General features: G+C 41.7%; 2 protein-coding genes across 3 annotated transcripts in view; both read right to left on the bottom strand.

Moving 5' to 3' along the window:
* LOC121677457 overlaps positions 1-16310 on the bottom strand; it is a 47661-nt gene that overhangs the window by 28023 nt on the left and 3328 nt on the right. The window contains exons 1-7 of one of the 2 annotated variants that reach the window (XM_042056215.1): positions 10581-10598; positions 7941-7946; positions 4047-4763; positions 3898-3954; positions 3748-3795; positions 3553-3609; positions 3043-3440 (exon numbers count right to left, since the gene is read on the bottom strand). The gene's annotated coding sequence lies outside the window, so the exon portion shown is untranslated. Of the gene's footprint in view, positions 1-3042; positions 3441-3552; positions 3610-3747; positions 3796-3897; positions 3955-4046; positions 4764-7940; positions 7947-10580; positions 10599-16310 lie in introns of those variants that run through there. The other variant, XM_042056208.1, reaches the window with a different exon arrangement.
* LOC121677466 lies at positions 10976-12215 on the bottom strand. The gene has a single exon (XM_042056227.1). It carries the CDS (start codon positions 11928-11930, stop codon positions 11232-11234), a length of 699 nt encoding a protein of 232 aa, XP_041912161.1. The 5' UTR covers positions 11931-12215; the 3' UTR covers positions 10976-11231.

Raw genomic sequence — 16310 nt, 5'->3', positions numbered from 1 at the left:
TAATATCATTGGGAAGCTTAGATTCCGCACGTTCACCTGATGTGTGATATCATATGTATAGGTTTAGTTTAGTTGAACCTCATCTGCCAGGTATTTGACCTACCAGGTTGACACTTCAGCGTGAAAAATACTCAAAGCATACCTGCAGCCGGGGAAATGCGGGGGAATGCGCCTGGGATGGCTTCTGAAGTATATCGCAAATGAGAGAAAATTTAGAAAATTCCACAGACAGGGGGTGCTCTTGAACCCTCTCACCGTCTCTGAAAGCATAACCGTGGCTCAACAGGTAGATCTATAGATAGGCTAAACTCATTTTTCAGGCATCTGACCGACCGGGTTGACACTTCAGCGTGAGAAATCGGGGGTGTGGCGTGTGAGTGTGTGAAACTAATCAAATGCGTGTGTCTCACGGCCAATGCGTGAGAGTTGGCACCTATGCTAATGTATGTCTTAAATAGTTTAACACAATTGCGCGAGTGTCCTTAGGCCTATGAGGAAACTGATCGTAGGCTACACATGCATGACCTAACGTTACCTCTCTACAAACAAATAGTTGCTAGTTTCGTTTCCAATAAACGAATCGCCTCTAAATAGAGTCATATTAATGCTAATGATAGAGTCATATTAATGTTAGTTTCCAGAAAGTCTTAAATTCGTTGTCTTTTGGATATTTATTTTACAATGACACACATGTAAATTGTAGCCTGGGTGTTCCCATGCTGCCTTACGCGCGATTTGATTCACGCTGCTAAGGCAGCCTGGAGACCATGGAGCAAATTTTCCTAGGGATAGGGAACCAATCACAGAACAGGTGGGAAAGCAAGACGATGATGAGCTATGCACATACGCATTTGATAGACATCCGTGGCACCCAATAAATGGATCTGGGCATTTTTTTCAAATACGAGAAAATGAACGTTTGGTTCCCAGACCACGTCTCATTGAGAAGTGGTGGCGCTAGCCAGGCTATGTAAATTGCATAAATAAATTGCATCCACAGAAAATTTAAACTTTCTAATATAGGGTGTGGCACTATGACCATTATGGTCAGAATTAACTAACACTTCACATTCGTGTCAACTTTCTTAAAGATATATGCACTTTATTTAACATCCATCACATAATGGCTGACGTTAAAATATTACTCAAGTCAAGCCATTTATTTTTTTCTATAGCATATTTAACAAACATCAGTAGCGAGTATAGAGTAGTTGAAGATTATGTAGGCTACAAATATGCAAAGACAGTGCATGACAGTAAAATAAGTCAATAAATAAAAGAAAGGGACTAACTTACAAAACAATAAGATATTATTTAATACATAGACCTAGTTAGGCTAAGGCAGTGGTCCCCAGACTTTTTCTTCCGAGGGCCAGCTCACTATGCCTGGCTCCAAGAGAGGGCCAGAGACTCGGAGTAGTTCTATATCAGTAACCATAAATAGCTTAGTGCTGTGAACAACAGCAGTCTACCTTAGTTGAATATTCTATTACATTTAATCATAGGCTATTGCAACTTACCATTGTTAGCTGTGTTTATATTGTCATCATGCCATTTCAGTGTAAAATTAAATAATACTAATAAAAAAAGTTTGCATTCCCAAAAGTATTAGCAGGGAGTCCCAAAAGTATATTTTATTAAAAAATGTGTGAACTCTGAATTCTGTGTCTTTGCATACACAGCTCAAGTTGTGAATATCCTACAAATAATTTAAAGTTCTCAAACTATGAGAATTTTATGAAGTGCTGAAGTGGTCTGAAATGACCACCATTCTAACTTTCAGTCACCTGATGAGAACTTTGTGAACTCTTTGTATGAACATTAAAATGAAATAATAAAAAAATTAAATATTTATCCCAGAAAGTCCCAAAAATATGACTTGAATAGAAGTTAGTTAGCTATTAACAATTAATTGATACATTTTTAAAATACTTTGAGCACTGATGCAGTCAGCATAGGCCTCTTACATTGTTTGCAGGTAGGCCTACATTTCATTCCGTTTTCGATGGCAGACGCAAAACAGCGCCAAAACAACCACCGGTGGACAAAAAGAGTATGACATGTGTACTGTTAAGACTCGCCATAGAGAATGAATGGGGAAAATTGCAGAGGTTTTAGTTTGACAATGTTGTACTCCCGTGCGGGCCGGATGATATATACTACGGACATGTTTTGGGGGGCCACCCAAAATGAGGTGGCGGGCCGTAGTTTGGGGACCACTGGGCTAAGGGTTAAAAAAAACACATAGCAGTAAAACAAAATAAAATAAATAACTGGGGAATTGAGAGGAGCTGTTGAGATTAGATTAGATTCACGGTTATTGTCATTGCACAAGTACAAACACAGCAGAATCATAATGAAATGTTCCAAATTAATAAGCTTATTAATTGAAAATAAAAAATCACATATTCAATAGCAGACATCTAGCGTCTGCAGGTGGTATTGACAGATAACAATGCAAGACAAGACACACAACTTGAAGCCTGATATGGTATAAAGCCCACTCACCACGGCAAGGTACAGGCCACGAGTGGGAGGTTAGTATGACAAGACAAATACTGTTAGTATGAACAGATAAAGACGCAGGACAAGACACATAGATACATAGTAGGTGAAAAGGGAAGAGTCCTGCCTCTAGGGGGAGGTGATGGGGAGGTGTGGGGTAGAGTCCTGCCTCTGGGGAGGTGATGGGTAGGGAAGTGGGCTTAGAGTCCTGCCTCTGGGGAGGAGGGGGTAGAGTCCTGCCTCTGGGGAGGTGATGGGTGGGGAAGTGGGCTTAGAGTCCTGCCTCTGGGGAGGAGGGGGTAGAGTCCTGCCTCTGGGGAGGAGGGGGTAGAGTCCTGCCTCTGGTGAGGTGATGGGTGGGGAGGTCGGGGTAGAGTCCGGGTTTTTCTACCACAAGTGGGAGGTTAGTAAGACCAGACAACTAACGTTAGCGAGAAAAGATAGACATAAAATTCACTGGACAAAAAACATAAACACGTAATGAGTCCTGTCTCTGCTGTTTCTGGGGTGGGAGATAGAGGGGCACTGTGAAATTACCTGCCTCTGGAGGGGTGGGGGCGGGGGCAGTCATTAGTGCTTTTTTGCATGAGAAACATTGGAAGCCACAGAAATGCTTAAATTGTGGCTCTTAGGACGCCCAGCTGATTGGCGCCTCCTTGAGCCTGTACCCCCCTTTCTCCTTGCGACAGCAGTGGGTTGGCAACCAATCATGGGGCCTTGACGCCTGGCAGCCCGTCTCAATGTGGCAGCTCTCCTGCTTGCCAGACTGTCTGACTTCCCAAAACTGTGCAGGGCTGAGAGCAGTTTGGAGGGATTGGCCTTCAATTGCTTGGCCATTGCCCTCAACCCTACAGCAAATATGGGGTCCTGGCTCTGGCTCTTGAGGTCATTGAACATGTCCTCCACAAGAGACATGTCTGGTGACTGTGTGATGTCTAAACAGGAAAATAAATGGGATGATCTATATTTTTACTTGGAATGTAGTAGTATAGACATATTGTTAATTGTTAAATTATGTGAGCATCAATTTTCTCACTCATAACTCACCCTCTTGTAGCCAATCAGCATCAGCACTAGAGGTCTGGGGCTGCTGTAATGTCAGTCCTAAAATATATTTTATAACAATGATACATTAGAATGATACATTTAAGGGTGTGTGTGTGTGTGTGTGTGTGTGTGTGTGTGTGCACATGCACACACACATGCATATGTATGTGGTCAGGACTCAGGACGATAACTAACCAGACTCTGACAGTTGTTGCATAGGACCATTGCTTGGTTCTGAAGTGGCTAGAAATACAACAAAAAAAGTATCAATTCCATGCACCTCACTTGTTGCTACAGATGTCCTAGTATGACGTGTAAAATTCAACACTGATATTACATACTTACCCTTGTGTGACTATGATGGTATTTTCAAGGGTTGCAGAAACTCCAAAGACACTGTTTCTATAAAATATGTTGTTACAGAATAATTTAGACTGGATGTTGATCATCACAGATGTGGAACTAGTAAAAAGTTTATAATCATGAGCCTTTACCTCCTGATGTTAATTTCAGCATCTCTGCCCTTGACTCGGCTGTTGAAGGGAGAAAGGAGTTGGACAGACAGTTGTAGGTCTTGGCCACTGCAGCCTGGTGTTTGCAGGGTGCACCTGTCTGCCCTATAAGGCATGAGCAGAGCTCCAACTCCATGTCCACTACATATGTCTCGGTGGACCCCTTCACTGTAAATTTCTTCTCCTCAATCTAGGTAAAATAAAACACACACACACAAACACACACACACACACACACAAACACACACACACACACACACACGTCCGGGGACCTAGGAGACCATCCTGATCTTGCGAGCTTCAGGGTTTCACTCGCAGATCAGTCTGGCAACTTTTCGTTAAAGAGAATTTGGAGCAGTTCACCAAACAAACGTCCAATCAGCGTTGGCTTTGAGGCGGGTTGAGGTGTGACGCAACGAACAACATGACGGCATCCACAGATGAGATGAGCATAGCTATCGCGCAAGTTTTATTCAAATTAGAAAGTATTCCTGGGTAAGCTGTGAAGCTATGAGTCTCAGCCATGCAGCTGGGAGGAATGAACGACACAGACATCCTCCACGGCTGATTCCAGTTCATAATGGAGGAATATACTTTCTTCCGAAGTGTAGCCGTGAAAACTTGATGGGAATTGTCGTTGATTAGGTTCATGTCACATACAAATGGTAAGTTAAAACATCTTAACGTTAGTTACATTACCTACAGTGGGCAGTGCTTCGAATTGGCCAGCTTCACTCGCGGTCCGCGCGTGGGATCACGCGGTATCACGCGACTTTAATTTGTATTTTTCCAGTGAGACGGTGCAACAACCCAAACAACCGGTAGATGGCTCAAGTGAGCAGGGTGTCTCGTAAAAAGAAATGGAGCCTGGAAAACCCTACACAGACTTCACTACAGACTTTAGCAGACTGGTTTAGAAATAATGTAATAGCCAGAAATATGCCTGCCCTAATAAAGAAATATTTGGTTAACTGCGAGTGAATCCCGTTTGCAGCCGTAGAGACGCAGGACAAATTAAACATTCTGGTTTTCTCCGAGTGCAACGATGATAGACAGACATCATTTGGACAAAATATAGAGTATTAACCTCCATTGCTCAGCCAAATGCCTTCCTGTTACGTCCTGTTATCACTGAGTTAGGCCTACAGGCGATAAACGATTTTTGATGGTCACAAGTTTACTTCATTAGGGACTGTTCGTTATTTATTTAAGGGGCTACCGGAGGAGTTTGGGGAGCATTAGTCCAAAAAGACGTGACCCTCCCTCGCCAGCAATACATTTTTCTATGACCCTCCAAAGTGATTATGAAAAAATCACTGTCAACTTTTTCTGGGTTTATCGCCTACTGTATTTTAACGTTTTCACATATTTGGCCATAAGCCGTTTATCATAGGCTATCACGAAACCAAACTACAAAGGCGAACACTTTAACAGGGGGAATTAATTGGGCATGAATCATGCTGAACGCTATTTCGCTACCTTAGAATAATAAGGTTCTATCTGCGTTTTGAGTAGGTACAACCGGGACGATTGAAACGGGGACGAATGAAACATTCCGGTTTTCTCCGAGTGCAACGATGATAGACAGTCATCATTTGGACAAAACATGGAGCATATTAACCTCCGTTGCTCAGCCAAATGCCTTCCTGTTACGTCCTGGTATCACGGAGTTACGAGCGATACTTCATTAGCGGTTTATTTTTTTGGATTATTAAAGAGTGTTTTTCATTTAAAGGCTTGACTTCGTGCTTATTCAGTAGAGCATTTAGTGCTCTCCCCAATCCCGGACGTTCACATTGCATGTTTGTTTGTAATGGATGCAACCGCGAGATAGGCTATGCGTTTGACAATAAGTTGTTAACAGAACCAAGACATATAGCCCAGCAGCAATCTAGTGACTGATCGTTATTTATTGAAGGGGCCACCGGAGGAATTTTGAGTGCTTCAGTTGGAAGTTGCATGACCCTCTCTTGCCTGCTAGAAATTGTTCAATGACCCTCCGACAGAATTGTTAAAAAAGACATGACCCTCCCCTGCCAATTGTCTTCCGCCCGCGCCACAGCCACACACTTTGTGATAACGTTCTTAAATCAATCTTTCCCGTGAGCTTGCATACCAGTCCTTCCTTTTCAAATGTGTTGCGCCTGTTTGCACAATTTCACAAATAATCATATGTGATTAATAGTATGACAAATAATCCCTGTGCACGGGGACCGAAACAATGCATGCCAACTTTTCCCGTGTTTATCACGTATTTTAACTTTCCCCGCTGTCTTGCCGTTTTAATGTTTTCCCGTAGAATATCCTATATTTTAATACTCTCATAACAGCCCTGCCATCGGGCCTGTCTCTGTGTTGCCCTGTTGCTACCCCTTGCCCTTCCAACGAAACAGATGTCTTCAAATCATCGTTTTCCTTGCTTGAAGGCGAACTTAGAGTGATGTTAACCTATTTAAGTTTAACGGCGCGATTGCCGTGAGAGCACGATTCATTGGCGCTTGCATGTTCGGCCTTATGTCTACGTGCGCACCTGAGGCTACTCAGCTGCAAGAGAAATAATTTCCCCTCTTTGTATGTTCACTGCAAGTTGGCCTACCATAACTTACCAACTCTGCACTGTAGACTGGCTATTTATATTTTTCTGTGAAATAAGCAAATGTATTTGTTCAACCTTATGAAGCAGAATTACGCATAGGGTACTTGGAACATAATACATTTGACAAAGGACAGATGAATGTTGCTAGTGACAAAATATTAACTTTCAGTGTTTTACGATGTCTTTGTCATAGGGAAGTGTTTTTCCCCATGCATTTATTCTAGGTTACTGTCAGTGACTGCCGTGAGAGAAGCGGGTTCTGTGTTTCGTTCATGTCAGTGACTGACGCGAGAGAAGCGGGGTCTGTGTTGTTAATTTTTTTAATTGTTAATTTATTTTCATTGGGCATACCGTGCCGTGCCGTCCACAGCTCTTCAGTTCTGACAAAGCCAAAATTACTCCTTTTGAAACAATGAGTGCAGAAAGGGGGGGGGGGGGGAGGGGGTGTCCCAAGCAGCTTTCAGCCATAAGGCTACTTTGAGAACATTTCAATTCACCCGACACTAATATTCAAAATGTTGAAAACTATTTCGGCATAGCCTATAAAGCAGTTTAATTAAATGGAATGTTAGTTGTAAACAAACGAGCTACTTGGTGAGGTTTGGCCTCACAGATGCGCTCGTGCCTTAGATGGCAGGAAAAATATTCACGATAGGCCTATTAACTAACCACCCGATTCACGTTGGCTGGGGGGAAGGGGGGCCATCAGACAATTGTGCCCAGTTAATCCGGCCCTTCCCCCAAAAAATCACACCTTCCCACCTCTGACAGCTTAAAAGAAGTCAAGAGGACTCCTTACTCACAGACCTATTCACAAACCTGCGGTTTTGAAATCCTATGCAGCTACAGGAGCTTCCAATCGCGAGGAAGCAATTTTGCATTGTAGGCATAACTAACATGCAATAACGCCGCCAACAACAACCAAAACTAGGCTAATCATTGTCAACATGTAAATTAAATGTAACATTATTGTGAATCAAATTAAAATGTTCTCTTTTGCAAACGTAGGCATAGTAACAGAATAATTTAATAATGTTACAAGATACTACATCAATCCGTATGTTTCATTGGGCTACTATGTGTTTTGCCTTGATTCATTTAGGCTAGGCCTTTTTATTCAGGGGCCATATTCACAAAGAATTTTAAGGCTAAAAGTAGCTCCTAACTGGCGAATTTAGGAGCAACTCCTAAAAATAATGGGCGTGTCACTCCTAACTTTAGGACTCCTAATTTTTTCACAAAAAGTAATTCACGAAGCATTTTAGACCTAAAAGTAGCACCTAAGTCTGGGACAGCTTAAGTCGAGAGGACTCCTAACTCACTAAGACCTATTCATAAACAGCTTTTTTGTGGCATTTTACGTTGCGATGTTTTGAAATAGCCTATGCGCAACAGGAGCTTCCAATTGCGAGGGAACAATTTTGCATTCATAAAAGGGATGCAATAACGCCACCAACAACAACACAAACTACTCATTGTTAACATGGAAATGAAATGTAACGTTTCATTGTGAATCAAATTAAAATGTTCTCCTCTTTGCAAACGTAGCCTAGGGATATGGTGACAGATTCATTTAATAATGTTGCAAAGGTAGGCTACTGCATCAATCCATAGGCCTATGTTTCATTAGGCTACTAAGCTATTTGTTTTGCCTTAGTCTTTATTCATTCAGGCTAGGCCTTTTTATTCAGTTATTAATCATCTTCCGTCCTTCGCACTACTTGTGTAGCGCACGCATTCTCCGACCTGTCACCTGTCAGTCATCATCGGAAGAGAGGTGTTTGGAATTCCCGCGTTACAATCGTCAGCCAATCAAGGTGGTCACTTCAGTCAAGCTCGTGCATGAGTAATGACGTCATCCATAGCCACGAAGACTCACTCCTAGTTTAGGAGTTGTCTGAAAGGCTTTGTGAATAACTTTTAAGAGAAAACTCCAATCTAAAATCTTTAAGTGCGATTTAGGAGTAGCCTACTCCTAGTAGTAAGATAAAAGCCTTTGTGAATAGCCTACGGCCCCAGTTATTCATCATCTTCCGTCCTTGTGTAGCGCACGCATTCTGAGACCTGTCACTCATCATCGTAAGGGAGGTGTTTGGAATCATGCCCGCGTTACAATCAGCCAATCAAGGTGGTCACGCTTGCCCATTTACCCAAATTAATGGTCGAATATTACTGATGATCATTGTTATTTAAGAACATGCAGTGTGCGTAGGGTACCAAAAACATCTTGCTCGTAAAAAAGCATCATAACGCACATTCTGGCGGGTCTGTTATTTACTGTAGGCTGCGCAAACCACATGCCTTTATTTTGGGCAAGCCTGCATTCATTCAACCTTTATTTATTCTCGGAGGGTCATTGAGGGAAGCCCTCATTTTCAATGAAGCCGAAATTACAGAAGCGAAGCAAAGCGCTCCACAAACAAGACAACATTCGAGGCCTTCTGTTGAAGAATTTTATATAAAGCCTGCGCTGACAGTAATCCTCCTGCCCCTGATAGGCCTACCACAGCTGTGGATAGTGTGGAATGTTCAAGTAATAACACAATCCAATGTGTGTCTCAATTGTCCCCCGCTGACCACCTCACACATTTCTCTAGATTTTGCAACGAACTTACATGACACAATGCCATAAAATATGCCAGTGTTAGGACACAGAATAATGTTTGTAATGATACCAGGTAGGCCAGGTATTGTCGAAGGTGCATGGTGAAGTGAAATTCTTACTTTGGAAAACAAACATTTGCCGATATCATCGCCGATCATCAGAATATTGCAATAGATTCTGTGTTCTGGACTGCAGGTAACTTGTTAAGCCAGTGGTTATCAAACTTTTATTTCATTCCCCACTTTGATCAAGGGGCATGACTGATGATAGTGGAGATAACGTGTTATCCCGAGGCTTTTGCAAGTCAGCATCTTCGACGGTAGTCTATTAAAAATTAAAAAAAGTTTTCGATGTCCCAAACGGAGAGCCATACTTTATTGTTTTTAACGACCTCTATGCTACTCACAAAAATGTAGGCATGGGGACATGATGAAGTAGGTTATCCAACTGTCGTGTGTTAAATTATTGTGATTACGAGCCAGTGGTTTTCAAACATTATGTGTGACTCGGACATCTAACTAAATGCAACAGGCTCATATCGTCCTCGCATTCGCAAAATGAGGACCAGTGTTTTGTCAAATTGCAAATAGCTATTCGTTTTAACTATTTTTTTTATGATAGTAGCCTATACAAAAAGCACTTTATACTATCTTAATATTGGAATATGGGGAGGGAAGTGGCGCGTCTGCAGTCAGCCAAATATGAATGTAATTCTGCGGCATAAAGCAGATGTAATTGTTTATCGTACAGAAAAATAAAAATGACATGTCAAGCAGTCAATTGACTACATTGCAGTCAAGAAGTAGGGCAAATTAATTTACGAAACCAAAACGTGGGTCATAGTTGTCTAAGCCTCTATTGCGTAGCCTGTTAAAAACGTCGCCAGATAGTATTAAATCGGCAACAACATTGTTTTCTGCAGAAGCCTACCCAAGGCTACAGATTAATTCTGAACAGTTATTTCTCTACTGGCTCAATTATCACACCACTGTTTTGATTTGCGTAGTTGCGTTAACCCCAACACTGACAATAATGTAGACAGCAAATATCGATTTCGATTTTCGTGTAGTCAAGCCTTAAGCCATACCCAAGTAGCCTAAATCGAGGTAATGTTTAATTATGCATGATTTATTTTGTTATTGAATTCGTAGGCTGGGATTACTCTCGGCAACAATTATGTAAGGGACGGCAGGCAGAGCGATGTACAGTGGCAGAGCGACGCACAGTGGCTGAAAGTGGTACTAAAGCTTCTCGCAGCTTCACGCCGCGTAATGCGCGAATGAAGTGGTCATTTGAAAGCCATGCCCACTGTAACTTAATTGTATGTTAAACGAAGTCATTAGAAGAACACTTTGTTCATCCAATTGGTTGATTTGGCCCGTCGACAACCAACAAAGTTAGAGATAGACAGATGGTTTATCCAATCAGCTAACCAGTATTTCCGCCCCTTCCCAAAAGTTCTTCAATGAAAAGTTCCCAGATGGATATGCGGAGCAAATCCATCTGGCGGGGTCAGGTTACCGGGGACCACTGGTGGCCACAAGGTATCCCAAGTGGTCCACGAGCAGACATGGTAAAATATAATATAGATGAGTTGTTTGCAATATTGAACCAACTTGTATGTAAATCCAAACAGTTCTGCAACATGCCTATTTAAGCTACGCCAGTTTAAATCATATGAATCCTCTGATACAATAAGCAGGGTGTAAAGACAATAAGCAAGGCGGTTCAGTGAGTAGGCCTGTTGCGTAATATACTGTTGAAGTAGGTCTACTCTTTGTTTAGCTAGGTAGTCCGTGAGTTTTTTTTTTATTTGGTTAAGTGGTCATTGGTCTAAAATAGTTTGAATTTACGGGAACTTTACAGGCATAGTGGGAAAATATTAACACTGAAAGTATGCAATCACATTAGCACTCTGATCATATAAGTTTCTGTCCTAACTGGTTTAAAGGCTACGCCCTATTTGTCAAAGTCTCAGCACTAACCTGACTGCCACCGGATTCTCTTTTGCATTCATGTAAATGCTGTCCACCTCTTTAACATTTTTGGAGTACAGCATGTTCTTGACTATAGTGAACAGTGTCTGCCTGTCCCCTTTGTCCACACCACTCTCCTTACTCCACAACCACCTCCAAACCGCTTGGAGCAGATGGAATGAGCACAGGAGAAGGGTGGCATCAGGGTAGACCCGTCTCAAAGCTCCCCTTTCTCCCCTACAATCATCAGTCACAAAGACCTGGGGCCCTGCCTGTCCCCTGCCAGCAAAGGCCTTTTCTCCCGCAATGTTTCTGAGGAGGTCCAGCCCCTCAAAAATTGTCTCCTCGTCCTTGGTTTGGCAGAGGAGAATGCCAAGTGGCAGACCACCTGCACAGCTGTGGGTCAAGAGCAGGAACACCCTACAGCTCTCCCTGTCCATGTTCCCTGAAGAGTCCATAAAACACAGCTCCCCACTGTGTTTTAGGTGGTGCACCCTTTTCATCAAGGGAGAGCATATAACAACTAGAGGAGTGCCTTTGGAAGACGTTTCCATGACGGCACAGAACTCCTCACACTTGCTGTTATAGCTCTCCACTTGATTTTTAAGTGCCTCCAACATGGTAGGCCCAACTTGTGCCCCGTACTCTGCCCTACACACCTTGTGGAAAAGTCTAGAAAAGACATTCATCAAACATTAGAATAGTATGGCTTAACCGTTAATATGATGCAAATAGTGTAGCCTGAGTAATAATTGTTGAAGGTGGAAGAAAATATAGCAAAGACAGTTTTGCTATCAATGGAATCTTATTTTTACGTAGATTATGAATTTCAGAATCCAAAGGGGTTTAAGGATCTTCATCGAACTCCGTTAATCACTATAGGCTAAAGGTTAAAAGAATGAATCAAATGTCAACACAAATTGAGACAATGTATTTGTGACCCTACTGTATATAAGTATAACTGCAGCAGAAGTTTATTCTTCATGCCGCTCTCAGAGTAGTACTTCCGTTGTCAAAAGCAATCCTCAGCCAAAAGCTATATTTTCTGAAAAACGACTCTTGGATATCACCTTGTCGTGGGAAACAGCAGATCACCACCCTCCAGCTAACAACAACTCTCCACCGATCAAGGTAAGTACATTAATTACTTGAATTTACCGTAACAATTGCTTGATAACATTTTTGAAGTTACACAACTATCACTTCCTTTCATGAAAACAACGTTAATCAGTCCTTTGGTCTTATAAGTAATGTTACCCTAGCATAGTTATTTCGTGAGAAGAAATGTAAGTCTTAACAGTGGTTAGCTAACAGTCTAATTTGTGAATGGGATTTCCAACTCTCGGTCAGAGTCAATCTTACAGTTGTAGACCTATGGAACCGTTGTTTTTTTTTACGTATATCGGTAGAGTTAATACATGTGTGTTTATTAACCTTTTCCTCAGTTTATAGCTAAGCGCCACGGTTCATTAGCCTCTGGTTTGTGGTCAACCATTTGCGCGTAGAGCGACGAGCTATTAGGATTTATGAATGGGTTTTCCTGTGGCCATCACTCCATCGAGTCAATCTTAGTTGTAGACCTATGAAATCGTTGGGTTTTTTTTTTACGTGTATCGGGAGAGGAAATACAGATCGTATTGAAAGCATTTTCCATATCGTAGCTTACTAGTTCGCTCGCAACAACAGCAAAAATGAAACATGGAGAGTGGATGTCTCCGCAGAGACACCACTGTTACATTAGATGCGCACTCAATCGCAATTCGACGCAGGGAAAAAAAGCTACGACTAGTAGAAACGAAGTTAAATTGGATTAAAGCAAAACTTGGCCAAAAACATTGTGCGTATTGAATAGCGGACTATAGCCTAACCAACGAAAGTAAAGGAGATTTGCACCAAATAAAGGCAGTGTTGTGGGTTGTGTTTCTACAACATGTTGTCACCAAAGTTAATTTCTGTCATAAACGGAGTAAGCTAAGCGTTTTCTCCATTGTCCACTCGATTTTCGCATAGACCTGTACCAGGCAGCCACAGCACCACACTCTTGGGGGCATGCTCATGAGCCCCCATGTTCATGCCCTTAACTGTAGTGCTGTGGCTGTCTTGTAACCTGCATATTGTTTTTATTTTTTTCCTATTATTACACTCTACGATTTTCCAAAATAGTAAAGGGGAATTCCTGCGATTTCCGCATAGACCTCTTTACCAGGCAGTTACAGCCGTACTGCCCATGTTCATGCCCCAAGACTGTAGCGCTGTGGCTACCTGGTAACTCGAGCTAGGTGAAACCAACTGAAACAGAGATTTATGAGAATTCTGTTTTAACCAAGGACTAAAAGCGTCAGCGAATACATTTTAATCATAAACATGATAACACATGAAAACTTCCTGTTCTAGTTCGATGTATGTTATACACAGCAGTGTTCATGCTTTTCTATGTATGTCCTTGTGAAGTTTGTATGTCCTTGTCAATGATTGTCCTAACTTTGTTTGTCTTTTGTTGTTCTTTGTTGTCCGTCAGGCCTCAACGGAAAAGACCACCTTCAGCATTCACTCCACATTACTCCCGGCAGAGACAGGTGTCTTGTCCTACTAACACCCCACTCGTGGCCTGCACCTTGATGTGGTGAGTGGGCTTTCAACTATACAAGTCTTACTTTCATGTACCGAGTTGAATTGAACATAGCCTCACTTGGTGGCCCTGTCAGTGCTTTGTAAAGTGTTGCATTAAGACCACAAAAAGTCTCAAAAAGCATCTAAGCTAACGTTCATTCCCAAACACCCACTAGGCTACTTCAATACTCTATTTTCAAAATTAACGCACCCGTGATGATCTATATCTAAACCAAATATTTTAGAGCGCACTTTGAGAGATGTATCCAAGGCAGGGCTGTACACATAATCGTAGTAGTATTTGTTGCACGTGCTACAAAAATCATTCTGTGCAATGGAAGATTTACCAACGTTACACCGGTCTGATACAGTTTTGCCTATGGCTATACATGCGTGAGACTGAGACGCCTGTTTATTTGTTTTAAGTGCGTGCAGGGTGTGAGAGGGGAATCAATGTGCTTTGATTCCAGCTTGGTAGTTGTAGTAGTCTGTGAGATTAAAAAGCATGTGTGTGTTAAGTATCCAAACAATGACACCTTCATTATGGCTTTCATTATGGCTGCTTTAGCAACAAACCTTAAGCTACTGTGTAGTGGGTCCCATTTAGAAGTGACTACTTCATTCGCGCTTTCCGTGATTCACGGAGCTGCGTGAATTTTATCAAAACTTTGCCACGATGTGGCAGCTTAAGTCCGCTTGATACTGTAAGGCGTAAGCCATTGGTTTCCAAAGGAGATTTTATATGTCGCCAGCATAGCCATTGACAATTTATGTTGTAAATAGGCCTACCTTATAGGCCTACCTGTAGCTTAGGGAAGCTAACAGCTTTCTATTAGGATCTAGTTTGTTAACAGTTACGGTTTTGTCATAACTCCCTGATGCATTTTTGCATTTAGAATAGCCAGAGCGTGGATATCTCAATCAGAAAATTAAACAATATCGGGCGCCTACCATGGACTAGGCTGGGTGAATCCAGCCTGATCTGCCGGCAATTTATTTTTTGATTTCTTAAAAGATTGAGCTTGGTATGGTAAAAGCCAGACTAACCATGGACCTCAGTTACACAATGCAAGGGAACATGAATCAGCCTATATTTGCACGAACAATAACGGACAACAGCTCTTCAACTTGGCCCGTTAAAATGTGTATGAACAGTCTAGCGTAGGGTTGCCAACCGTTCCGTAAAATACGGAATCGTCCCGTATTTGCCAGGAAAAAGATGTGTTCCGTATTGAACTGATGCAGAACGCATTTTGTTCCGTATTGAACTGATACGGAACGCATTTTGTTCCGTATTATTGAGAATCAACTCGTGCAAATCCATGACAGATCAGTATAATAAGTTAGACTATGAACGAAGAATGCACAATTTGTATGCACGATTCGTATGTGATAAAGGGAAACTTTGCTGCTGTCATTTATCCCTCTCGGTTTGTCTGTCATCACTATCCCAACAAAGAACACACTTTTCATTTGAGCCACTGTGAGTCACGTAGGCCTATATCACGCTGATAGTAGCGTGAGATCACATGTCTGGCTCAGAGTTTTACAGTGCATTTGTGCAAGATAGACAAATAGGCCTACTTCCTCCAGAGACAGAAAAAAAGCCAGAAATAAAATAAGGCTTCACCAAATTCAGAGCTTCTGGAGCTGCTTCTGATGTTCAATATATTTTTTTACAGCAATATGACAGCATATCCGCCAGTTCAGTTTTCAGGTTTGAATATAATAGGCTACAAACAGTTATTTCTTCATCAAGTGTTTTTGCATCAAAATGATTCTTGTTTTGCACCAGATAGAAAATGAGTAGGCTTGTAGGCAAGAATTTTTTTTTTTGATATATTGTGAGAATGTGCGTTCATTTGACCAAATTGTGCACTCATTTTACTCAATTATGATCTCATTTTACTAGATTGTGCATAAAATGTAGTATATTATGTGCGCATTTTAGTAAATAATGGCTCACAATTTTGTGAAATGATGCACTATTTAGTACAATAATACATACATAATTTCAATCCCCCCCCCCCCACTAACTGAAGTGGATGCCGGTCTACTGAAGTGTATTATCGAAACACCCCCCCCCACTAACTGAAGTGGATGCCGGTCTACTGAAGTGGATGCTGGTGTACTGAAGTGTATTATCGAAACACCCCCCCCCCCACTAACTGAAGTGGATGCCGGTCTACTGAAGTGTATTCCCCCCCCCACGTTCCTTATTTTCATATCAGAAAGTTGGCAACCCTAGTCTAGCGACGCATTTCATGAAGGCCCATTTGGACATGTCAGTTATTTGCACCACTGGTTAGATGTAAAACTGCATTTCGTTTCAGACTACTGGTAAGCTTACTTAATTTGTGCATTGACAATAAAGTATCACATGAACTAAAGATGACTAAAATCTTATGTAGAAGAAGAAACATTAACAAAAAATCTATCCATCCAAAAATGACCTTTGT

The sequence above is a fragment of the Alosa sapidissima genome, chromosome 12 (genome assembly GCF_018492685.1).
Source record: "Alosa sapidissima isolate fAloSap1 chromosome 12, fAloSap1.pri, whole genome shotgun sequence".
Lineage (NCBI taxonomy): Eukaryota > Metazoa > Chordata > Actinopteri > Clupeiformes > Clupeidae > Alosa > Alosa sapidissima.
This window is presented reverse-complemented; position numbering and strand designations above follow the sequence as displayed.

What these genes read in the sequence shown, in the direction of transcription:
- LOC121677466 (XM_042056227.1), bottom strand. Translation starts at nt 11,930, where the DNA reads ATGAATGTCTTTTCTAGACTTTTCCACAAGGTGTGTAGGGCAGAGTAC.